The sequence below is a fragment of the Dendrobates tinctorius genome, unplaced genomic scaffold (assembly GCF_039654945.1).
Source record: "Dendrobates tinctorius isolate UK_male_01 unplaced genomic scaffold, ASM3965494v1 ptg000216l, whole genome shotgun sequence".
Classification (NCBI taxonomy): Eukaryota; Metazoa; Chordata; class Amphibia; order Anura; family Dendrobatidae; genus Dendrobates; species Dendrobates tinctorius.
Window position 1 is genome coordinate 3,599,492 of NW_027361883.1, and position 26,389 is coordinate 3,625,880.

At 43.9% G+C, this 26,389-nt stretch overlaps 1 protein-coding gene across 1 annotated transcript in view; it reads right to left on the minus strand.

Moving 5' to 3' along the window:
* Positions 1 to 26,389, minus strand: part of DYSF (dysferlin) — a 320,393-nt gene that overhangs the window by 121,722 nt on the left and 172,282 nt on the right. Inside the window, exons 36-39 of the mRNA XM_073555076.1 lie at positions 22,284 to 22,310; positions 17,385 to 17,426; positions 2,093 to 2,200; positions 267 to 428 (exon numbers count right to left, since the gene is read on the minus strand). Of these exons, the coding sequence (XP_073411177.1) occupies positions 267 to 428; positions 2,093 to 2,200; positions 17,385 to 17,426; positions 22,284 to 22,310 (339 nt within the window). The remainder of the gene's footprint in view (positions 1 to 266; positions 429 to 2,092; positions 2,201 to 17,384; positions 17,427 to 22,283; positions 22,311 to 26,389) is intronic.

The window sequence follows — 26,389 nt, forward strand, 5'->3', positions numbered from 1 at the left end:
TTCCTGCCCACTCTCGGGGACTGTCACGTTCCACATGGTTGCACCAGTCCTTAGATAGTAATCCCAGTGCTGGCCTCCAGCTGCTGATAGACAGCTTTCATTCAGCCCTGTGATATAAGAAACACATGCGAGCTCTCTCGCACCTCTGGAATATCGGCTTGTAAAAGCAGCTGAATCCAGGCCAAGCGCGTTTTACAAGCACCTGGGCCTTTCTTACGACGCAAGGGTCGGGGAGGAAAATCTGTTTACTGTATTAAGGCTCTTACCACTTCCATGAAGAGGACGCACACATCAAAGTTGGGATTCTTTTTGACGTTTTTAATAACGCAAGACTGGATCATTTCATCGCCACACTCCACAATGAGGCTGGGGGATGTCACGCTGGCCAGCTGGTAGCTCTTAAGGTTCCTCAGACCCCATGCCAGAACCTGCCGACAGAGTGGTCGAAATCTCAGATTTAAAAGGGTTTTATGTAATATCGGCCATCAGCTCATCATCATAACCGCCGGGAAAGAGGGAAAAAGTTGTTAAATGTCTCATATAAAGTAACAAGCTGATTTAACTAGAGCGCAATGAGATCAATGTATCGGGCCCGGTGATAACACATACCTATATACAGAATCAGATATATTTATGGCTTTTCCGCATGCACCTACCGGGGAGACTAATTACTCCAGAAGCCATGTGCAATCCGGTATAAAACACTCCAAACACAAGGCGGAGCAGCGGGCATGTACATGGGATTGGTCCCTATCATGATTGGCGATGACTTTTTGGGCCAATTATCTACCACCCTGTTTGCCTCAACTCTTCACTAAAAAAAATACCACACCTGTCCACGGGTTGTATGCCGTATTGCTGCTCATATCTATTTACTCCATTGAAGCTGAGCTGCAGTCCCAGACATAACCTATGGAAAAGTGTGGAGCGGTTCTGGAAGAAAGCTGCCAAGTTTTACTAGTTCTGTACAATCTTTGAACCAATGGCAATGGGAGATGGGATCTATCGGGGATGGATCCCTTCTCTTCAGGGGCCCCAATAGGGGGTAGGGGGCCAACTTTTAGGATAATCAGATAGGGGGTCCCAGTGTGATTGGAGTGGTAATGCGTATGCCTGCTCTATGGAAGCAGTGGTCACACATGCGCACCACCACTTCCACAAACCCATAGACATGGATGGAGCAGTGGTCACGAATAAGCCCTAGTGCTCCGCTCATACTGAGACTCAGGAGCATTGTTCTCGTGATCACTGGGCTCCCACTGGTCAGACCCCCAGCAATCATACATTCATCACCTAGCGCCATGTGAATCAGTTGCCACGACATATTAATGCTTGAGAACCACATTTCCTAAATAAGCTCCCATCACACTTTGAATATCTCAGGGTCTCAAAGCATGATTGCGTATTTGTGTCTTCATTATGGTGGACCTTTTGTATTACGCACAGGCCGCACCTTGACGTATAGGGAACCTGTCACATTGAAAATTAGATTTGATGTGTAGCCATCACGTTATGAGAAGCGGAGAAGACTGATATATAGGAAAAGATTCAATAGAACATAGAAATTGTCTAAACCCCTGCTTATTCTCTGTTTAGGAGGAGTCCACTGGGTGGTCCTGCAATGTATTTGTACAGGAAAAGGCTGTCCATCACTGATTAGGACCGCCCATCAGACTCAAGCCCAACATCTGTACAGTGGTTTAAAAATGTAAAAAAAAAAAATAAAAGCAAATTTTATATAGTTATATACTGTAGGTTGGAAAAAGACCTCGGTCCATCAAGTTCAACCTCTCCCCACCAATTGTACATTTTGTCACTAAATTCACGATAACCCACAATGCTATGTGTACTGAGGAAGTCATCCGGCCTCAAATCTCTGACATTTCTCTCCAAAATGAGACTTCCAAAATCTAAGGTGTCTAAAGTTATGAGAAGAAAATCTGCTTCTCCAGTGATGTCTGGAGATCCCGAGAACATTCACGGCCGTGGTGTATACAGTAAACTCAGAAACTTCTCCTTATAGTGATAGGAGAGTGAGTCTCCCATATGGGATCTCTCAGCGCCCCGTGTTGGTATAGACACGAGAACTCACCTCGATAGCGGTTCTCTGCAGAACAGGCTTTATGCCTTGGGGAATCATATACACGTTGGCGCTCTTCTGAGGAGGAGGATATGGCAGATCTGTATCGGTATCCTGTGTCTGGGGGGAAAGCAAACACAAAAGAAGAGTTACCCCCTATATTAGTATATTGCAGGTTGAGCGTGGGATGGGACCTCATGGAGAGACTCAGAATGGGGCCCCCTATTGGTATAATACATAGCACCAGAGCTCCCAACTTTGGCCCACCGGATATTTCTAGTCTATCCCAAGAGGTTTACTTGACCTATCATCCTATCCTCATTTTCGTGGTACGTGAAGAGAGTTTTGTGCAGGTCAAATGGGCTGAAGCCAACCTGCACTGAGGCCAGCCTTCTCCAGTGGACCCCACAGCTGGCCCGTGGGATGCATCTTCATGAAACGTATGCCCTTAATGGTGTTGACGTGATCACTGGTCTGTTCTGTGCTATCTGCAGTAATCTCCTTACATGGCCTGATAGAGCACAGGCAGGACCGCTGCCACATTCAAAGGTAGTTGCTTATCTGGAGATCGGTAGAGGTCCAACCGATTACTAAATGTAACACAAAAAGACAGCACAGAATAAAAAATGTGCAAAAATACCCTGCAGTAAAAAATATGACAGTAATCAGCAAGTGCTGGTAAAAAGATGACAACAAATACAGGGTATTTAATCGATATTTTTTTTGCAAAAAAGTGTATATCAAGCCACTCCACCTCGTCAAGGTAACCCTTAATGGAGCAGTCCCTATCTAATGTATTTAAAACCTGAACATATGAAGAGTGTCTAAATGAACAGGATTAAGACAGGTGCTTCCTAGTGTGGGCACATGGTGTAAGAGCCACCATGTGCCCACACTAGGAAGCGCCTGTCTTAATCCTATTCATTTAGACACTGTTCATATGTTCAGGTTTTAGTTTTAAATACATTAGATAGGGACTGCTCCATTAAGGGTTACCTTGACAAGGTGGAGTGGCTTGATATACACTTTTTTGCAAAAAAAGTATCGACTAAATACCCTGTATTTGTTGTCATCTTTTTACCAGCACTTGCTGATTACTGTCATATTTTTTACTGCAGGGTATTTTTGCACATTTGTTATTCTGTGCTGTCTTTTTGTGTTTCAGTCAGTGGGTGGTGTGAACACTGTCCGACCGACTTGTTCACATTTGTGCATGTCACATGTGTTTTAAATCGATTACTAAATGTAGTAGCTATCATATATCTTACATCTGTAAGGTGCACTGATTTTCAGTGACAAACTCCAGTATTGGGTCCTCTTCCAATTTGTGTCCAACTCATTACAGCATGTGACCAAGTAATAAGGGGGCTGGCTAACTGGTTATTTGAATAGCTAAGCCAGTTCCCTTCTCCTTCACAGCCGATGTATAGACAAAGAACAAAGCTGGCTAAGGCTAGTTTCACACTTGCTTTTTTTTGCAGCGCGTTTTTCCCGCAAAAAAACGCATTGAAAAAACGCATACAAAAGCATACAACTGCTGCGTTTTTTTCAAGCATTTTTATGAGCATGCATGAAAAAAACGCAGCGTTTTTATGCGTTTGATTGCGTTTTTAGTGCGTTTTTACCGCGTTTGCGTTTTTTTCCAACATTAGTTGGCCCCTCACACTAACCCAAACCATGACTTTACTAACCCTAACCCTGACCCTAACCCTAACCCTAACCCTGACCCTAACCCTAACCCTGACCCTAACCCTAACCCTGACCCTAACCCTTAACCAAACCATACTTAACCCTAACCCAAACCCTAAACCCTAACTAACCCTAACCCTAACCCTAACCCTAACCCTGACCCTAACCCTAACCCTTAACCAAACCATACTTAACCCTAACACTGACCCTAACCCTAACCCTGACCCTAACCCTTAACCAAACCATACTTAACCCTAACCCTGACCCTAACCCTAACCCTAACCCTGACCCTAACCCTTAACCAAACCATACTTAACCCTAACCCTGACCCTAACCCTAACCCTTAACCAAACCATACTTAACCCTAACCCTGACCCTAACCCTGACCCTAACCCTAACCCTGACCCTAACCCTTAACCAAACCATACTTAACCCTAACCCTGACCCTAACCCCAACCCTAACCCTGACCCTAACCCTTAACCAAACCATACTTAACCCTAACCCTGACCCTGACCCTAACCCTAACCCTAACCCTGACCCTAACCCTAACCCTTAACCAAACCATACTTAACCCTAACACTGACCCTAACCCTAACCCTGACCCTAACCCTTAACCAAACCATACTTAACCCTAACCCTGACCCTAACCCTGACCCTAACCCTAACCCTGACCCTAACCCTTAACCAAACCATATTTAACCCTAACCCTGACCCTAACCCTGACCCTAACCCTTAACCAAACCATACTTAACCCTAACCCTGACCCTAACCCTGACCCTAACCCTAACCCTAACCCTGACCCTAACCCTTAACCAAACCATACTTAACCCTAACCCTGACCCTAACCCCAACCCTAACCCTGACCCTAACCCTTAACCAAACCATACTTAACCCTAAACCTGACCCTAACCCTAACCCAAACCATACTTAACCCTAACCCTGACCCTAACCCCAACCCTAACCCTGACCCTTAACCAAACCATACTTAACCCTAACCCTGACCCTAACCCCAACCCTAACCCTGACCCTAACCCTTAACCAAACCATACTTAACCCTAACCCTGACCCTAACCCTAACCCTAACCCTTAACCAAACCATACTTAACCCTAACCCTGACCCTAACCCCAACCCTAACCCTGACCCTGACCCTTAACCAAACCATACTTAACCCTAACCCTGACCCTAACCCCAACCCTAACCCTGCCCCTGACCCTAACCCTAACCCTAAACCCCTAAATTCCATGGTTAAAAAAAAAAACGCATGTGCAAAAAAACGCATACATGAGCATGCCAGTGCGCATGTATGCGCATCCATAGGCTATAATGGCCATTTTTAGCGCAAAACGTGCGCATATGTGCGCATGCGCTTTTTTGCAGGGCCAAAAAATGCAACATGCTGCGTCTGGAAAATCCAAACGCACACCCCAAAAAAACGCAGCGCATGAAAATCGCATACATGCGCTTACCAGCGCGCAGGTATGCGCACCCATGTTAAATATAGGGGAAAAAATGCATGCGCAGGTATGCGTTTTTTTCCAGCGCTAAAAAACGCAAATGTGAAACCAGCCTTAGCTACTAAAATGAGCAGTCAGTAACCCGAGCAATCATTTGGATCCGAGCTTACATAGGAGAGCAGAGAGATCTGTTTTTTGCAAGGACTTATTGCGGTTTCGAAACATTCTTTGTTACAGTACATCTGATTAATAAGTAAATCACAACCAAGCAGTTTAGTGTTTAAGGACAACATCTATTAGTACAAGACTGAACGCGCTGCGAGCAGAGAAATCGCATGCTGTCATCATTAGTGCATGTAACCGGGTCTTTATGGGATGTTTTATTAAGCTGTAAAGGGATTGGACTGAGATGTATCGTTACAGCCCCCGCAGAACAAATACCCTTCAACTCTATTGTTAAGTTGATCCAGTCACATCACTGGACAATCTCAGTAGTGTTTGGCCAGTTTTACATTGTGGCATTGGCCCCTTTAGTTAAGGTAATGTGGACACTATGCCATTAAGTCTTTGGGCACCATACTACAGCCCTTATAGGTAGTGCGCTAGGGAAACCACCTGTCTGGTTTATATGGGCATAACCTGCACAAGCTACTCTTTATGGGGGTCCAGGTATAGAATAGGGGAACTTTGACAAATCAGATGCAAATAATGGTAGTTAGGTACAATGTGCAACAGACCAAAGCCAGCTCAAGGGAGCACCAGTCAGTAATACTGCCCAACAAAAGGAAAAGAGGCCAGCTTGGGACTTATGACAAAATGAGCCTGCCTAGGAGAAGAGGCAGAGTACAAGGGGGCTCTGAAAATAGTGAGTGGTTCAGACCAAACTCCAGAAAACTGGAAAATAGCCAAACCTAACAGACAGACCCTGGGCACATACAACTCTGTACCACCATGTAGAATATCTGCAAAGCTCTGTGCTTACTAGTACTATAACTAACAAGCTCTGTGCTTACAAGTACTGTAACTGCAAAGCTCTGTGCTCACTAGTACTATAACTGCCAAGCTCTGTGCTTACTAGTACTATAACTGCCAAGCTCTGTGCTTACTAGTACTATAACTGCCAAGCTCTGTGCTCACTAGTACTATAACTGCCAAGCTCTGTGCTCACTAGTACTATAACTGCCAAGCTCTGTGCTCACTAGTACTATAACTGCCAAGCTCTGTGCTCACTAGTACTGTAACTGCCAAGCTCTGTGCTTACTAGTACTATAGCTGCCAAGCTCTGTGCTCACTAGTACCATAACTGCCAAGCTCTGTGCTTACTAGTACTATAACTGCCAAGCGCTGTGCTCACTAGTACTATAACTGCCAAGCTCTGTGCTTACTAGTACTATAACTGCCAAGCTCTGTGCAACCTTGTAGAATATTTACCAAGCTCTGTGCTTACTAGTACTATAACTGCCAAGCTCTGTGCTCACTAGTACTATAACTGCCAAGCTCTGTGCTTACTAGGACAATAGCTGCCAAGCTCTGTGCTTACTAGTACTATAGCTGCCAAGCTCTGTGCTCACTAGTACAATAACTGCCAAGCTCTGTGCTCACTAGTACTATAACTGCCAAGCTCTGTGCTCACTAGTACTATAACTGCCAACCTCTGTGCTCACTAGTACTATAACTGCCAAGCTCTGTGCTTACTAGTACTATAACTGCCAAGCTCTGTGCTCACTAGTACTATAACTGCCAAGCTCTGTGCTCACTAGTACTATAACTGCCAAGCTCTGTGCTTACTAGTACTATAACTTCCAAGCTCTGTGCTCACTAGTACTATAACTGCCAAGCTCTGTGCTCACTAGTACTATAACTGCCAAGCTCTGTGCTCACTAGTACTATAACTGCCAAGCTCTGTGCTTACTAGTACTATAACTGCCAAGCTCTGTGCTCACTAGTACTACAACTGCCAAGCTCTGTGCAACCTTGTAGAATATTTACCAAGCTCTGTGCTTACTAGTACTATAACTGCCAAGCTCTGTGCTCACTAGTACTATAACTGCCAAGCTCTGTGCTTACTAGTACTATAGCTGCCAAGCTCTGTGCTTACTAGTACTATAGCTGCCAAGCTCTGTGCTCACTAGTACTATAACTGCCAAGCTCTGTGCTTACTAGTACTATAACTGCCAAGCTCTGTGCTCACTAGTACTATAACTGCCAAGCTCTGTGCTCACTAGTACTATAACTGCCAAGCTCTGTGCTCACTAGTACTATAACTGCCAAGCTCTGTGCTCACTAGTACTATAACTGCCAAGCTCTGTGCTTACTAGTACTATAACTGCCAAGCTCTGTGCTCACTAGTACTATAACTGCCAAGCTCTGTGCTCACTAGTACTATAACTGCAAAGCTCTGTGCTTACTAGTACTATAACTGCCAAGCTCTGTGCTCACTAGTACTATAACTGCCAAGCTCTGTGCTCACTAGTACAATAACTGCCAAGCTCTGTGCTCACTAGTACTATAACTGCCAAGCTCTGTGCTTACTAGTACTATAACTGCCAAGCGCTGTGCTCACTAGTACTATAACTGCCAAGCTCTGTGCTCACTAGTACTGTAACTGCCAAGCTCTGTGCTTACTAGTACTATAGCTGCCAAGCTCTGTGCTCACTAGTACCATAACTGCCAAGCTCTGTGCTTACTAGTACTATAACTGCCAAGCGCTGTGCTCACTAGTACTATAACTGCCAAGCTCTGTGCTTACTAGTACTATAACTGCCAAGCTCTGTGCAACCTTGTAGAATATTTACCAAGCTCTGTGCTTACTAGTACTATAACTGCCAAGCTCTGTGCTCACTAGTACTATAACTGCCAAGCTCTGTGCTTACTAGTACTATAGCTGCCAAGCTCTGTGCTTACTAGTACTATAGCTGCCAAGCTCTGTGCTCACTAGTACTATAACTGACAAGCTCTGTGCTTACTAGTACTATAACTGCCAAGCTCTGTGCTCACTAGTACTATAACTGCCAAGCTCTGTGCTCACTAGTACTATAACTGCCAAGCTCTGTGCTCACTAGTACTATAACTGCCAAGCTCTGTGCTTACTAGTACTATAACTGCCAAGCTCTGTGCTCACTAGTACTATAACTGCCAAGCTCTGTGCTCACTAGTACTATAACTGCAAAGCTCTGTGCTTACTAGTACTATAACTGCCAAGCTCTGTGCTCACTAGTACTATAACTGCCAAGCTCTGTGCTCACTAGTACAATAACTGCCAAGCTCTGTGCTCACTAGTACTATAACTGCCAAGCTCTGTGCTTACTAGTACTATAACTGCCAAGCGCTGTGCTCACTAGTACTATAACTGCCAAGCTCTGTGCTCACTAGTACTATAACTGCCAATCTCTGTGCTTACTAGTACTATAACTGCCAAGCTCTGTGCAACCTTGTAGAATATTTACCAAGCTCTGTGCTTACTAGTACTATAACTGCCAAGCTCTGTGCAACCTTGTAGAATATTTACCAAGCTCTGTGCTTACTAGTACTATAACTGCCAAGCTCTGTGCTCACTAGTACTATAAATGCCAAGCTCTGTGCTTACTAGTACTATAACTGGCAAGCTCTGTGCAACCTTGTAGAATATTTACCAAGCTCTGTGCTTACTAGTACTATAACTGCCAAGCTCTATGCTCACTAGTACTATAAATGCCAAGCTCTGTGCTTACTAGTACTATAACTGGCAAGCTCTGTGCAACCTTGTAGAATATTTACCAAGCTCTGTGCTCACTAGTACTATAACTGCAAAGCTCTGTGCTTACTAGTACTTTAACCGCCAAGCTCTGTGCTTACTAGTACTTTAACTGCCAAGCTCTGTGCTCACTAGTACTATAACTGCCAAGCTCTGTGCTCACTAGTACTATAACTGCCAAGCTCTGTGTTCACTAGTACTATAACTGCCAAGCTCTGTGCTCACTAGTACTATAACTGCCAAGCACTGTGCTCACTAGTACTATAACTGCCAAGCTCTGTGCTCACTAGTACTATAACTGCCAAGCTCTGTGCTTACTAGTACTATAACTGCCAAGCTCTGTGCTTACTAGTACTATAACTGCCAAGCTCTGTGCTTACTAGTACTATAACTGCCAAGCTCTGTGCTTACTAGTACTATAACTGCCAAGCTCTGTGCAACCTTGCAGAATATCTGCCAAGCACTGTGCTTGCTGGTACTATAACTGCCAAGCTCTGTGCTTGCTGGTGCTATAACTGCCAAGCTCTGTGCTCACTAGTACTATAACTGCCAAGCTCTGTGCAACCTTGTAGAATATTTACCAAGCTCTGTGCTTACTAGTACTATAACTGCCAAGCTCTGTGCTCACTAGTACTATAACTGCCAAGCTCTGTGCTTACTAGTACTATAACTGCCAAGCTCTGTGCTCACTAGTACTATAACTGCCAAGCTCTGTGCTCACTAGTACTATAACTGCCAAGCTCTGTGCTCACTAGTACTATAACTGCCAAGCTCTGTGCTCACTAGTACTATAACTGCCAAGCTCTGTGCTTACTAGTACTATAACTGCCAAGCTCTGTGCTCACTAGTACTATAACTGCCAAGCTCTGTGCTCACTAGTACTATAACTGCAAAGCTCTGTGCTTACTAGTACTATAACTGCCAAGCTCTGTGCTCACTAGTACTATAACTGCCAAGCTCTGTGCTCACTAGTACAATAACTGCCAAGCTCTGTGCTCACTAGTACTATAACTGCCAAGCTCTGTGCTTACTAGTACTATAACTGCCAAGCGCTGTGCTCACTAGTACTATAACTGCCAAGCTCTGTGCTCACTAGTACTATAACTGCCAATCTCTGTGCTTACTAGTACTATAACTGCCAAGCTCTGTGCAACCTTGTAGAATATTTACCAAGCTCTGTGCTTACTAGTACTATAACTGCCAAGCTCTGTGCAACCTTGTAGAATATTTACCAAGCTCTGTGCTTACTAGTACTATAACTGCCAAGCTCTGTGCTCACTAGTACTATAAATGCCAAGCTCTGTGCTTACTAGTACTATAACTGGCAAGCTCTGTGCAACCTTGTAGAATATTTACCAAGCTCTGTGCTTACTAGTACTATAACTGCCAAGCTCTGTGCTCACTAGTACTATAAATGCCAAGCTCTGTGCTTACTAGTACTATAACTGGCAAGCTCTGTGCAACCTTGTAGAATATTTACCAAGCTCTGTGCTCACTAGTACTATAACTGCAAAGCTCTGTGCTTACTAGTACTTTAACCGCCAAGCTCTGTGCTTACTAGTACTTTAACTGCCAAGCTCTGTGCTCACTAGTACTATAACTGCCAAGCTCTGTGCTCACTAGTACTATAACTGCCAAGCTCTGTGTTCACTAGTACTATAACTGCCAAGCTCTGTGCTCACTAGTACTATAACTGCCAAGCGCTGTGCTCACTAGTACTATAACTGCCAAGCTCTGTGCTCACTAGTACTATAACTGCCAAGCTCTGTGCTTACTAGTACTATAACTGCCAAGCTCTGTGCTTACTAGTACTATAACTGCCAAGCTCTGTGCTTACTAGTACTATAACTGCCAAGCTCTGTGCTTACTAGTACTATAACTGCCAAGCTCTGTGCAACCTTGCAGAATATCTGCCAAGCACTGTGCTTGCTGGTACTATAACTGCCAAGCTCTGTGCTTGCTGGTGCTATAACTGCCAAGCTCTGTGCTCACTAGTACTATAACTGCCAAGCTCTGTGCAACCTTGTAGAATATTTACCAAGCTCTGTGCTTACTAGTACTATAACTGCCAAGCTCTGTGCTCACTAGTACTATAAATGCCAAGCTCTGTGCTTACAAGTACTATAACTGGCAAGCTCTGTGCAACCTTGTAGAATATTTACCAAGCTCTGTGCTTACTAGTACTATAACTGCCAAGCTCTGTGCTCACTAGTACTATAAATGCCAAGCTCTGTGCTCACTAGTACTATAAATGCCAAGCTCTGTGCTTACTAGTACTATAACTGGCAAGCTCTGTGCAACCTTGTAGAATATTTACCAAGCTCTGTGCTTACTAGTACTATAACTGCCAAGCTCTGTGCTCACTAGTACTATAACTGCCAAGCTCTGTGCTTACTAGTACTATAACTGCCAAGCTCTGTGCTCACTAGTACTATAACTGCCAAGCTCTGTGCTTACTAGTACTATAACTGCCAAGCTCTGTGCTCACTAGTACTATAACTGCCAAGCTCTGTGCTTACTAGTACTATAACTGCCAAGCTCTGTGCTCACTAGTACTATAGCTGCCAAGCTCTGTGCAACCTTGTAGAATATTTACCAAGCTCTGTGCTTACTAGTACTATAACTGCCAAGCTCTGTGCTCACTAGTACTATAAATGCCAAGCTCTGTGCTTACTAGTACTATAACTGGCAAGCTCTGTGCAACCTTGTAGAATATTTACCAAGCTCTGTGCTTACTAGTACTATAACTGCCAAGCTCTGTGCTCACTAGTACTATAACTGCCAAGCTCTGTGCTTACTAGTACTATAACTGTCAAGCTCTGTGCTCACTAGTACTATAACTGCCAAGCTCTGTGCAACCTTGTAGAATATTTACCAAGCTCTGTGCTTACTAGTACTATAACTGCCAAGCTCTGTGCTCACTAGTACTATAACTGCCAAGCTCTGTGCTTACTAGTACTATAACTGCCAAGCTCTGTGCTCACTAGTACTATAACTGCCAAGCTCTGTGCTCACTAGTACTATAACTGCCAAGCTCTGTGCTCACTAGTACTATAACTGCCAAGCTCTGTGCTTACTCGTACTATAACTGCCAAGCTCTGTGCTCACTAGTACTATGACTGCCAAGCTCTGTGCTTACTAGTACTATAACTGCCAAGCTCTGTGCTCACTAGTACTATAACTGCCACGCTCTGTGCTCACTAGTACTATAACTGCCAAGCTCTGTGCTTACTAGTACTATAACTGCCAAGCTCTGTGCTTACTAGTACTATAACTGCCAAGCTCTGTGCAACCTTGTAGAATATTTACCAAGCTCTGTGCTTACTAGTACTATAACTGCCAAGCTCTGTGCTCACTAGTACTATAACTGCCAAGCTCTGTGCTTACTAGTACTTTAACTGCCAAGCTCTGTGCTCACTAATACTATAACTGCCAAGCTCTGTGCTCACTAGTACTATAACTGCCAAGCTCTGTGTTCACTAGTACTATAACTGCCAAGCTCTGTGCTCACTAGTACTATAACTGCCAAGCGCTGTGCTCACTAGTACTATAACTGCCAAGCTCTGTGCTCACTAGTACTATAACTGCCAAGCTCTGTGCTCACTAGTACTATAACTGCCAAGCTCTGTGCTCACTAGTACTATAACTGCCAAGCTCTGTGCTCACTAGTACTATAACTGCCAAGCTCTGTGCTCACTAGTACTATAACTGCCAAGCTCTGTGCTTACTAGTACTATAACTGCCAAGCTCTGTGCTCACTAGTACTATAACTGCCAAGCTCTGTGCTCACTAGTACTATAACTGCAAAGCTCTGTGCTTACTAGTACTATAACTGCCAAGCTCTGTGCTCACTAGTACTATAACTGCCAAGCTCTGTGCTCACTAGTACAATAACTGCCAAGCTCTGTGCTCACTAGTACTATAACTGCCAAGCTCTGTGCTTACTAGTACTATAACTGCCAAGCGCTGTGCTCACTAGTACTATAACTGCCAAGCTCTGTGCTCACTAGTACTATAACTGCCAATCTCTGTGCTTACTAGTACTATAACTGCCAAGCTCTGTGCAACCTTGTAGAATATTTACCAAGCTCTGTGCTTACTAGTACTATAACTGCCAAGCTCTGTGCAACCTTGTAGAATATTTACCAAGCTCTGTGCTTACTAGTACTATAACTGCCAAGCTCTGTGCTCACTAGTACTATAAATGCCAAGCTCTGTGCTTACTAGTACTATAACTGGCAAGCTCTGTGCAACCTTGTAGAATATTTACCAAGCTCTGTGCTTACTAGTACTATAACTGCCAAGCTCTGTGCTCACTAGTACTATAAATGCCAAGCTCTGTGCTTACTAGTACTATAACTGGCAAGCTCTGTGCAACCTTGTAGAATATTTACCAAGCTCTGTGCTCACTAGTACTATAACTGCAAAGCTCTGTGCTTACTAGTACTTTAACCGCCAAGCTCTGTGCTTACTAGTACTTTAACTGCCAAGCTCTGTGCTCACTAGTACTATAACTGCCAAGCTCTGTGCTCACTAGTACTATAACTGCCAAGCTCTGTGTTCACTAGTACTATAACTGCCAAGCTCTGTGCTCACTAGTACTATAACTGCCAAGCGCTGTGCTCACTAGTACTATAACTGCCAAGCTCTGTGCTCACTAGTACTATAACTGCCAAGCTCTGTGCTTACTAGTACTATAACTGCCAAGCTCTGTGCTTACTAGTACTATAACTGCCAAGCTATGTGCTTACTAGTACTATAACTGCCAAGCTCTGTGCTTACTAGTACTATAACTGCCAAGCTCTGTGCAACCTTGCAGAATATCTGCCAAGCACTGTGCTTGCTGGTACTATAACTGCCAAGCTCTGTGCTTGCTGGTGCTATAACTGCCAAGCTCTGTGCTCACTAGTACTATAACTGCCAAGCTCTGTGCAACCTTGTAGAATATTTACCAAGCTCTGTGCTTACTAGTACTATAACTGCCAAGCTCTGTGCTCACTAGTACTATAAATGCCAAGCTCTGTGCTTACAAGTACTATAACTGGCAAGCTCTGTGCAACCTTGTAGAATATTTACCAAGCTCTGTGCTTACTAGTACTATAACTGCCAAGCTCTGTGCTCACTAGTACTATAAATGCCAAGCTCTGTGCTCACTAGTACTATAAATGCCAAGCTCTGTGCTTACTAGTACTATAACTGGCAAGCTCTGTGCAACCTTGTAGAATATTTACCAAGCTCTGTGCTTACTAGTACTATAACTGCCAAGCTCTGTGCTCACTAGTACTATAACTGCCAAGCTCTGTGCTTACTAGTACTATAACTGCCAAGCTCTGTGCTCACTAGTACTATAACTGCCAAGCTCTGTGCTTACTAGTACTATAACTGCCAAGCTCTGTGCTCACTAGTACTATAACTGCCAAGCTCTGTGCTTACTAGTACTATAACTGCCAAGCTCTGTGCTCACTAGTACTATAGCTGCCAAGCTCTGTGCAACCTTGTAGAATATTTACCAAGCTCTGTGCTTACTAGTACTATAACTGCCAAGCTCTGTGCTCACTAGTACTATAAATGCCAAGCTCTGTGCTTACTAGTACTATAACTGGCAAGCTCTGTGCAACCTTGTAGAATATTTACCAAGCTCTGTGCTTACTAGTACTATAACTGCCAAGCTCTGTGCTCACTAGTACTATAACTGCCAAGCTCTGTGCTTACTAGTACTATAACTGTCAAGCTCTGTGCTCACTAGTACTATAACTGCCAAGCTCTGTGCAACCTTGTAGAATATTTACCAAGCTCTGTGCTTACTAGTACTATAACTGCCAAGCTCTGTGCTCACTAGTACTATAACTGCCAAGCTCTGTGCTTACTAGTACTATAACTGCCAAGCTCTGTGCTCACTAGTACTATAACTGCCAAGCTCTGTGCTCACTAGTACTATAACTGCCAAGCTCTGTGCTCACTAGTACTATAACTGCCAAGCTCTGTGCTTACTCGTACTATAACTGCCAAGCTCTGTGCTCACTAGTACTATGACTGCCAAGCTCTGTGCTTACTAGTACTATAACTGCCAAGCTCTGTGCTCACTAGTACTATAACTGCCACGCTCTGTGCTCACTAGTACTATAACTGCCAAGCTCTGTGCTTACTAGTACTATAACTGCCAAGCTCTGTGCTTACTAGTACTATAACTGCCAAGCTCTGTGCAACCTTGTAGAATATTTACCAAGCTCTGTGCTTACTAGTACTATAACTGCCAAGCTCTGTGCTCACTAGTACTATAACTGCCAAGCTCTGTGCTTACTAGTACTTTAACTGCCAAGCTCTGTGCTCACTAATACTATAACTGCCAAGCTCTGTGCTCACTAGTACTATAACTGCCAAGCTCTGTGTTCACTAGTACTATAACTGCCAAGCTCTGTGCTCACTAGTACTATAACTGCCAAGCGCTGTGCTCACTAGTACTATAACTGCCAAGCTCTGTGCTCACTAGTACTATAACTGCCAAGCTCTGTGCTCACTAGTACTATAACTGCCAAGCTCTGTGCTCACTAGTACTATAACTGCCAAGCTCTGTGCTTACTAGTACTATAACTGCCAAGCTCTGTGCAACCTTGCAGAATATCTGCCAAGCACTGTGCTTGCTGGTACTATAACTGCCAAGCTCTGTGCTTGCTGGTGCTATAACTGCCAAGCTCTGTGCTCACTAGTACTATAACTACCAAGCTCTGTGCAACCTTGCAGAATATCTGCCAAGCACTGTGCTTGCTGGTACTATAACTGCCAAGCTCTGTGCTTGCTGGTGCTATAACTGCCAAGCTCTGTGCTCACTAGTACTATAACTACCAAGCTCTGTGTTTACTAGTACTATAACTGCCAAGCTCTGTGCTTACTAGTACTATAACTGCCGAGCTCTGTGCAACCTTGTAGAATATCTGCCAAGCTCTGTGCTTGCTGGTACTATAACTGCCAAGCTCTGTGCTCACTAGTTCTATAACTGCCAAGCTCTGTGCTTGCTGGTGCTATAACTGCCAAGCTCTGTGCTCACTAGTACTATAACTGCCAAGCTCTGTGCTCACTAGTTCTATAACTGCCAAGTTCTGTGCTTGCTGGTGCTATAACTGCCAAGCGCTGTTCTACCTTGCAGATTAACTGCTGCTAACATCTGTATGTCCAAGTATTATTACAACCTGAACCAAACTCTTGCCTTCAATTAATCTGTTCTGGCTAGTAGTGTAACCACCAAGCATTGTGATTCTTAGTAATATATCTGTCATGTTCTTTGCCTCTGGTTCAGTGGTTAGCACTGTTTCTTTGCAGAGCTGGGTTACAAGTCCACCAAAGACAACATCTGCAAGGAGTTTATGTGGGTTTCCTCCCACACTGTCAAAAGACATGCTGATAGTGACTTTAGATTGTGGGAACAGTGATGATAATGTCTGTAAAGCAATGTGGAATAAGATGGTGCTATGCAAGTAAAATAAATAGATATTAGTATATCCATTAAGATTTCTATTTCCTAGTAGTATAAATACTAAGATCTGTGCTACATCCATGGAGTGGCTGCTGGAGCAAGCTGGCAGAAAGAAGAGTCATGGAGCTGGGTTGTTGCCTGGAGGTCAAAGTCAGGGCGAAAACTAATATACAGTTGGGCAGTCAAAATGCAAACCAAGGTAAGGAACTAAACAGCAAAGAACATAGGATGCTAGCAGACAAGCAACAGACCAGGGTAGTTAAAAATGATAACTGCCAGCTAGAAGGAAATGCCGGGGGTTTAAATACGGAGTGGCACCACCCCAAGTAAAACCAACAACCACAAGTCCCAACTCGACTAATGTAAAACATGGCTATCCATGTATCCCCAATGCTGTCAATGGTGCAATCGTGGGGCCACCGAGCGGCACAAGTAGAAATTGAGAACATTCAGTCACGGCTGTAACATATGTCTGACAATCATGTGCCTCTTAGTGGTACCAATATCTATATGGGTTCTGGAAAACTTGCCAATATTTTGAATTGCAAATGTGTTCAATAGACAAATATACTCGATGCTGCTACACTGCAAGATGTCTTTATGACCAGGTCACTGGCTACCGCTCACACTCATCTCCCGCTTCCGGTCTCAATGAATATAGAGTGCTGCATCCTCATCAACTGAAAACCAGAGGATAACAGACCCGGAGCGAATGCATTTCTAATCGCAGTTACCAGATGATCTGTTTTTATTTTTGGCAAGTTTCTCGTGAGTGTGACCCCGGCCAAACTGTGGTCTCCTGACACCATGAAGGCGAGTCCGAGCTTTATTCTCAATTTAAAACCCAGACAAATTAGTTACTGCATTAACTCATTAACGTGAGTACAAAGCCGAGGATGAAGGAAAAAGGAGCACAGATCAGAGAGCCGTAAGCAGATAGATAGCCATAAAGTACCCAGTCTAGAAGCTTCTCCGTGAAGAACCGAGGAACAAGCAGCTGAGCCATTTCCATGGTAGAAGAGTAGGAAACAGATAAAAAGAAGAGAAAGCAAAAAACAATTATTATAAGCACTTACATAAAGCCCTTCCTATGACCCCAATGGAGGCTCGTATAATGCCTTGAGTTTGTGTCGATGGGCAGGAAATGAGGCAGTTCAGCACTGATGAGTACAACGTAGGCAGTAGAGTCTTTCTGAGTTGTAGATACATGAATATTGATTTTAGAATATTTTTTCCAATGATATGTCCCAAATATTCAACCCAGAAAATGCAACAAAGAAAAAATTACAAATTGGCCAAAATAAATGAACTTTGCCAAATGTTTTCAGGTCAAGCGATGCTGACGAGTGACTGGAGAAGAATGGCAACTTATGGACACTAAGGTCTACAAACCCCACAGAAGTCCTGGTGGTGACCTTGATGGAATAAGGAGCTTCTAAAGTGCATTCATGTATCAATTCATAACCTGGAATAAGGCCACATGCAAACATTGAGAATTTGGTGAGTTTTTTACCTCCGTATTTCTAAGCCAGAGTGAGTAAAAAAACACAGAAGTGGTGCACGTGTTTCTATTACAGTAGACTTTTCCTCTGATAGTTCCACTCCTGATTTTGGCTCACAACTTATTATTTAATGGCCTTCAGCTCGATCTCAAGCCATGGCAACTTGACGGATGAATGCTCTTTAAAAAACCCTAGATATGTCCAACAAGATCTTCTCTGTTATTATGTTAATAGTATCAAGCAATTGGGTTACTGGCCTTTCTCTTCGCCTTGTTCCTTCTATTCTCCAGACCATGATGTGCTTCTCCAGTGATTGCTCTCTTTGTTTGATGTGCCAACAGCAGGCAAGTCATAGCTCGGTGATCTTTGCTTCGTGTGACATCTCTGGCTTGATTTGTTTGTTCTCCTTACCATCCATGGTATTGATAACATCCGCCTCCAGCACCACATTTTGAAGGCGTTGATTCTTCTACCATCTTGTTTCTTTCTTTCTCCAGCTTTCGCATCCATATGTTACTACAGAAGAGACCAGACTATGTCCGAGCCGTGTCTTTGTTGCCAGTGAAATGTTCCTCGATTTGAAGACCTTGTCCAGTGACTTCATTGTTGATTTGCCCATAGACATTCTCCTATTGAATTCCGGTGTGGTCGCTGCATCTTGAGTGATTTTTGATCCCAGTAGGTTGAATTCCTTTACAACTTCCAGTTCATCGCCATCCATATCAAATTAGTCCCTGTCATACCTGGCAATAGTCAAAATCTTTGTCTTCTTTGTATTGAGTATCAGTCCCATGTTCAAGCTTTCCATCTTGACACGCCACAATAAGTCCTTCATTCCATCTACGCTTGTTGCTATCAATGTCGCATCGTCTGCATATTTAAGACTGTTGGCGATTCGTCCAGAAATTTTGATAGGGAGGTAAAAAACTCACCAAATACTCAACGTGTACACATGTCCTTACAAAGCTGGATATTGTGCACTGATACAAATGGCGATCTGCTACATCAGTACAACTTCACGTCAATAACTAAAGCAGATTATGCCCAATCGGGCAGATGTATTATTATGATTGCACCTACACATTTTTGTGAAAATGACCAAAATGATCTAGGATTGGAAATTGTCCGATCTTTTACTTAACTTAAACCATAGCTCAAATCTGTGAACATCCCCCTTAATCACAATTATGCGTCTTCCCGGCTAGATATGTGACTTTATATCCCACCGCAGCCCCTGCCCGGTCAGACTCTGTTGTTTGAGAGATGAACTGATAATATGGCATACGCAGATGATTGATGGAAACACAGAATTTCTCAGCACAGTGCTGGCACAGGCCAACAAAGTGTTTAGCGCAGCTTCAGATGTGACCAGAGCAGAATCGATAATATTTCTTTGTATTTCTAAAATGAAGTATAAAAGTGGAGCTCTGTTCCAAGGGCACAGACGACTCATTATAGCGGGCACAGAAAGCCATGCAGTAAGGGACCATTAATATAACTGTAACGTATAGGTGCGCAATGCTGGGGAAGCCGATCTGCAGCATCATCACACTGGTTCCATGCCACATGCAACAATGACTGCTTGGCCTCTACAGCCTCTAAGTATCACTTTTCGGAACAAAGAGCAGAATACGTCCTGGTCTATAACCCTTATCTTTCTTCCCCCGGACAATCTTTTCAGCTGATTTTTGACCACAGAAGAGTTGAGCTAACTTTTGATACGAACATAAAATCAGCCTCGAAGATCATTCAAGAGAGAAGAACCTAAGGTTATACATGGACGTGGTCCTCAGAGGGAGCTCCATGCCTGAATCAGTGGTGTCATTCCGCAGTCAGCTACAGTCATGGCCAAAAGTGTTGGCACCCATGAAATTGTGCCAGAAAATGAAGTACTTCTCCCATTAAATTATTACAATTACACATTTTGTTATGCACATGTTTATTTCCTATGTGTGTGTTGGAACAACACAAAAATACTGAAAAAAAAAGGCAAATAGGACATAATTTCACACAAAACCCCCAAAATGGGCCAGACAAAATAGTTGGCAGCCTCAACTTACTATTTGGTTGCACCTTTCGGAATAAATAACTGCAATCAATCACTTCCTTTAACCATCTATAAGCTTCTTACACTTCTCAGCTGGAATTTTGGATGACTCTTCTTTTGCAAACTGCTCCAGGTCACATTTGAAGGCATCTTCTACCAACAGCATTTTTAAGATTTAGATACTGACTCACTGCTGTCACTTCAGAACTCTCCAGTGCTTTGTTTCCATTAATATTTGGGGGCTTCATGAAGTATGCATGGGTTCATTGTCCTGAAGGAAGACCCACGACCCAAGACACAAACAGAGCTTTCTGACACTGGACACTACATTGTGATCAAAAATCCTTTGGTAATCTTAATATTTAATGATGCTTTGCACACAGTTAAGGCACCTAGTGCCAGAGGCAGCAAGTAAAAAAAAAAAAAAAAAATATCTGTGAACCTCCGCCATATTTGACTATAGGTAATGTGTTCTTTTCTTTGTAGGCCTCTGTAAACAGCAGAATGATGAGATTTAGCAAAAAGCTCTATCTTGGTCTCATCAGTCCACAAGACACTTTCCCAGATGGATTTTGGCTTACTCCTGTACATTTTGGGAGACTGCAGTCTAGCTTTTATATGCCTATGTGTCAGCAGAGGGGTTCTTCTGAGTCTCCTGCCATAGTGTTTCATTTCATTCAAATGTCAACGGATGACACTGATCATCCCTGAGCCTTCAGGACAGCTTGGATTTCTTTAGAACATGATTGTGGCCGATTATCCACTATCTTCACTATCCAACGTTGCAAACTGTCATCAGTTTTTCTCTGCCGTCCACATCCAGGGAGATTAGTTACAGTGCCATGGGTTGTAAACGTCTTGATTTTGTTGCGCATTGTTGACAAAGGAACTTCAAAAGATCTCTGGAGATGGACTTGTTATATTGAGATTGTTGATATTTTACAACAATTTTAGTTCTCAAGTCCTCAGACAGTTCTCTTCTCCTTTTTCTGTTCTCCATGCTTAGTGTGGCACAGACATACACAATGCAAAGATTGAAGCAACTTCTCCCCTTTTTATCTGGTTTAAGGTGTGATTTCATATTGCCCACACCTGTTACTTGCCACAGGTGAGTGTGAACGAGCATCACATGCTTGAAACAAAGTTGTTTACCCACAATTTTGGAAAGGTGCCAATAATTTTGTTTTTCCCATTTTTGGAGTTTTGTGTGAAATTATGTCCAATTTGCCTTTCTTCTTTTGGGTTATTCCAACACACAAAGGAAATAAACATGTGTATAACAAAACGTGTGTAACTGCAATAATTTTCTGGGAGAAATGCTTCATTTTCTGGAACAATTTCATGGGTGCCAACACTTTCGGCCATGACTGTATGTACTGTGATAAATAGAGAATTTAGAACTTATTACTATTTACTTGTTTCCTATGGTGTATTTGCTCAATTTGTTGGGTTTTTTTTTCGTTTTTTTCTTGGGTTTTGTCTGTGAAATGACTACAGTGTGAACGTGTTCTTACATGGCACTTGGTTTTCATAGAGAATATAGAAGCCAAACGTGGCAAAATTTTTTATAAAACCCAAATTAAAAAATACATGCATGCAACCAAACATGTGCATTGGCTTTGTACTCAATTTACGGGCAATGTTGGCTCAGTAAACAAGAAATGACATGACAGTGTCTGAATAGCGATGCTTGAGAAAGTTTCAAAAACATATATCCAGTTGGCTTCTTAAGGAAAAAAAAAAAAAATCTAGGTGCACTGGGGATTGGCCCCTAACTTAGATATTGATGACCTATACTTTGGTTATGTCACCAATTTCGGATTGGTAGGGGTCAGATTCCCCCCCGGCGATCAATTGTTTGCAGCATCGGCCAAATCAATCAGAGAATGGAGCTAGAACAGCACAGCACCATACATGGAGTAGAGGCCATTCTGAGGTACTGCAGCTCCCATTCACTACAATAGGAGCTGAGTTGCAGTACCTCAGAATGGCCACTACACGGTGTCTGGTGCTGTGCTGTATAGGATATCTCCACAGTTTACATCCAAACACTGTAGCAGCTGGAAACAGACGATTGTGGGGGCGCCGTGTGTCGGCCCCCTACCAATCCAATATTGATGACCTAACCTAAGGATAAGTCACCAGTATCAAACCTCTCTGACTAATTAATAACTGTGTCAAAGTGCTGGCCTCCATGGAGTAATCTATGGTACTATAGGATTTATAGTATAGAGGCAATAACTCCAGGGGGTAAATATCTGAAGGATAGTACAAGCAAGACAAGAGGAGACATCAGCGGTCTTACCTCCCCAAGGACTCTGGAGACTTCTCCCTGTTGAAAAACAAGATCAGCGCTTAAAAACTGAACATAATAAATAATGTGCAAAACTATGTACGGAAAGTAGAACACAGCATAAAGCAATTTTGGCGCGCACTGACTTTGCTGCTGGTTTTGTAGTTGACTTGCTGATTAAAAAAAAAAATGAAAATTTGCCATATTTGCTATGTTACCAGCTAAGCTAAGGAAATGTGCACATGACGTCTTGTTCAGGTGGATATGCGCCATAACCCACATGATTAAGATATCAAGAAATGTAATAAAGGACTAACATGTACACCGCCCATCCAAATTATTATACAAATTGGATTTATGTATTTTATTGTTTTTCAGATAAACTCGTGGCTGCTTTGTGTCTCAGGGTCTTGGGATCACTAAAATCAAATCTCAAACCACTGCGATAATTATTTTTCAAGATGAGCCCAATTAATGGAAAATTACAAGGCTAGTAGGATATAACTTATTTGCTAGAAACAGACTTGATAAACAAGGAGGATGTGTCACACTGTATGTTTTAGAAGCATATATCTGCACAGAGATCCAAGCTTCAGAGACTGGGAGTTCTGTGGAAACTGTTTGGGTAAGAATACAAGGACAGAACAATGGAAAGGACATCATTGTAGGCATTTACTACAGGCCGCCTGTGCAAGCTGAAGATATGGATGAACTCTTTATGCATCAAATGGCCAAGTTCTCCAAAAAATATGACATAGTTGTCATGGGAGATTTCAACTATCCAGACATTTGTTGGGAATCTCTCTCAGGCAAAACTAACAGGTCAAGGAAATTCTTATCCTTTCTTGCTGACAACTTTATCTCCCAAAAGGTAGGGGAGAAAATAAGGGGATATGCTACCTTGGATCTAGGGAGGAAATTGTTGAGTAGGTGAGAGTGGTTGGGACCCTAGGAGGTAGCGACCATGCTATTTTAGCATTTTGGATAACTAGAGGAGGAAGACCTGTGAAGACTCAGACATCAAGGTTAGATTTCAGAAAGGCAGATTTTAAGGGACTCAGAAAGAGAATTGGAGGGATCCAATGGCTGGATATCCTTAAAGACAAAAATGTCCAGTAAGGATGGGAAATCTTGAAAAATGAGATTCTCAAAGTACAATCATTAACAAATTCAAAAAGAGGGAAGAATAGAAAGCATTTAAGGAAACCAGGATGGGTGAACACAGAACTTAAACGCATGCAGAAGAATCCAGGTGTCACACTGGCGTCTTGGCAGGCTGGCCCAAGGGAGGGGGTTGTGTGCCACTAACCAGACTACCCTGAAAGGGGTGTGACTAGGACAGCTACCTCGGTCTTCGTTGGAGCCTCTGATGGTGAGGTCAGGCTTGTGTGGCAGGTAGCTGCCAGGTGCCACTCCAAGGTGGTGTCTGGCTGTGGCTGCTGATCCCACTGGGGAAGAGGATGCCAGGACAGTTGCAACTGACAGACAGGCAGGTGAGCACGGTAGGTACGGCGGGTACTCTGGCAAGCGGGCACGGCTGAGGCACTGGCAGGCGGGCACGGCTAAGACACTGGCAGGCGGGCACGGCTAAGGCACTGGCAGGCAAAATGGCTGAGACACTGGCAGGTGGGCATGGCTGAGACACTGGCAGGCATGGCTGAGACACTGGCAGGCGGGCACGGCTGAGACACCGGCAGGTGGGCATGGCTGAGACACAGACAGGACAGAGACACTGGCAGGCGGGCATGGCTGAGACACTGGCAGGCGGGCAAGGCTGAGACACAGGGACATGAGCAAGAAGGTGTGGTGTATGGAATAGGTAGAGACCTGTTCACACAGGAGGTGCAGGTACAGGTACTGGCAGGAAGGAGTGGAGTGTGAAGGAACAGGTTTGGACCTGTTCACACTGGAGGAGAACCACAAGGCTGCGGAGAGGAGCTGCAGTTAGAAGCAAGAGGTTCTGAAGCAGCAGAAGTAGAACAAAGCAGAAGCGCAAGGGTACGGAGCACAGGCAAAGCTACAAGGGTGCGGAGCACAGGCAAAGCTACAAGGGTGCGGAGCACAGGCAAAGCTACAAGGGTGCGGAGCACAGGCAGAGCCGCAAGGGTGCGGAGCACAGGCAGAGATGCAAGGCTGCGGAGCACAGGCAGAGCCGTAAGAGTGCGGAACACAGGCAGAGCCGTAAGAGTGTGGAGCACAGGCAGACAGAGAGGACACAAGGATAGACACTGCAGGGAAAGGAGTCACAGACAAGGAGACAGAGGTAGGACAGAGTTCAGACAAGGTAACGGTACGAGACAAGGTACTGGAACAAAGACACAGAGAGACGGATATACTGCCTCCTGGAGGGCAGAGCAGACAGTTGTGAGACAAGGCAAGGAGCAATAGCACAGGGACCAGAATATTCTGCCTCCTGGAGGGTGGCAAGACAAGCACAGACACAGGACTAGGAATCAAGCCTCCAGAGAAGGCGAAACACAGGACAGGACCTGGCAACTCAGCAGCAAGACACTGAGTTAAGACATTGCACAGGCAGCTACCACTGGGTGGAGCTGCCCTAAATACTAGCGACCTCTTGGTAATTGGCTAGGGACACATTAGGCAGGTGCACCCTGATTCCATAAGAACCAGAGAGTTCTGGCGCCGCCCCCCATGCACACAGCCAGGAAGCATGCAGAGTGCAGACAGGAAGCAAGAGGCACACAGCATGGAGCCAGCAGCAGACAGAAGTCACAGCATAGCCTGGAGTAGTGAGCGTAAGTTGGTGTGTGGGGGATGGGAGGCCATGCAGTGATGCCGGCAGGGTTGTTACAGTACCCCCCTTTATGCCCCCTCTTCTTCAAGCTCACCAGAATGACCTGTAGAATAGGGGCACACACAGTCAGAGCCATCATGATATCTCTCAAGTAAAATGAGGTAGGTGTGACATCAGAGATCCCAGAGTGCAAAGTTTCTTTGTGCCCAGCAAGGTCAGCTTCCAACACTGAAGATACAAGGGCCAGGACCTCTTCCTCCTGGCTAGTAGAAAGCAAAGACTTGGAAGATTTAGATGAAGGAATTGAGGGTAAACTGATTAAATTTGCTGATGACACAAAGCTAGGAGGGATAGCTAATACTAGAGAAGAGAGAGAGAGGATTCAAAAAGATATAAATAAACTGGAGCAGTGGGCAGCAAGTAACAGAATGTTTTTTAACAGGGAAAAATGCAAAGTACTACATCTGGGCAATAAAAATGAAAAAAGCATATACAGAATGGGAGGAATAGGGCTAAGCAACAGCACATGTGAAAAAGACTTGGGTATACTAATAGATCACAGACTGAATATGAGTCAACAGTGTGATGCAGCAGCAAAAAAGGCAAATGCAATTCTAGGATGTATTAACAGAAGCATTCAGTCTAGATCACGTGAAGTCATTATTTCCCTCTACTCCTCTTTGGTCAGACCTCATCTGGAATATTGTGTCCAGTTTTGGGCACCACATTTTAAAAAAGACATCAACAAACTGGAGCAAGTTCAGAAAAGAGCGACCAGAATGGTGACCGGTCTGCAAACCCTGTCTTATGAGGAAAGGTTGCAGGATTTGGGAATGTTTAGTTTGCAAAAGAGAAGACTGAGAGGAGACTTAATAGCTGTCTACAAATATCTTAAGGGCTGTCACATTGTAGAAGGATCATCTTTATTCTCATTTGCACAAGGAAAGACTAGAAGCAATGGGATGAAACTGAATGGGAAGAGACACAGATTAGATATTAGAAAAAACTTTTTGACAGTTAGAGTGATCAATGAGTGGAACAGGCTGCCACGAAAAGTGGTGAGTTCTCCTTCAATGGAAGTCTTCAAACAGAGGCTGGACAGACATCTGACTGGGATGATTTAGCGAATCCTGCTTTGAGCAGGGGGTTGGACCAGATGGCCCAGGAGGTACCTTCCAACTCTACGATTCTATGATTCTGTTTTGACCTCAACATCAACTGGCCTTGAGGAAACTGAAGAACTTCAGCCCGTTATCCCAAGAAAATTGGACCTCTTCCTCTGGGTTGGTGGAAAACAGAGATTGAAAGGCTTCGGTACTAACTTCTTCATCCACCTGCCACATGGAATCTGAAGGCATCCTCT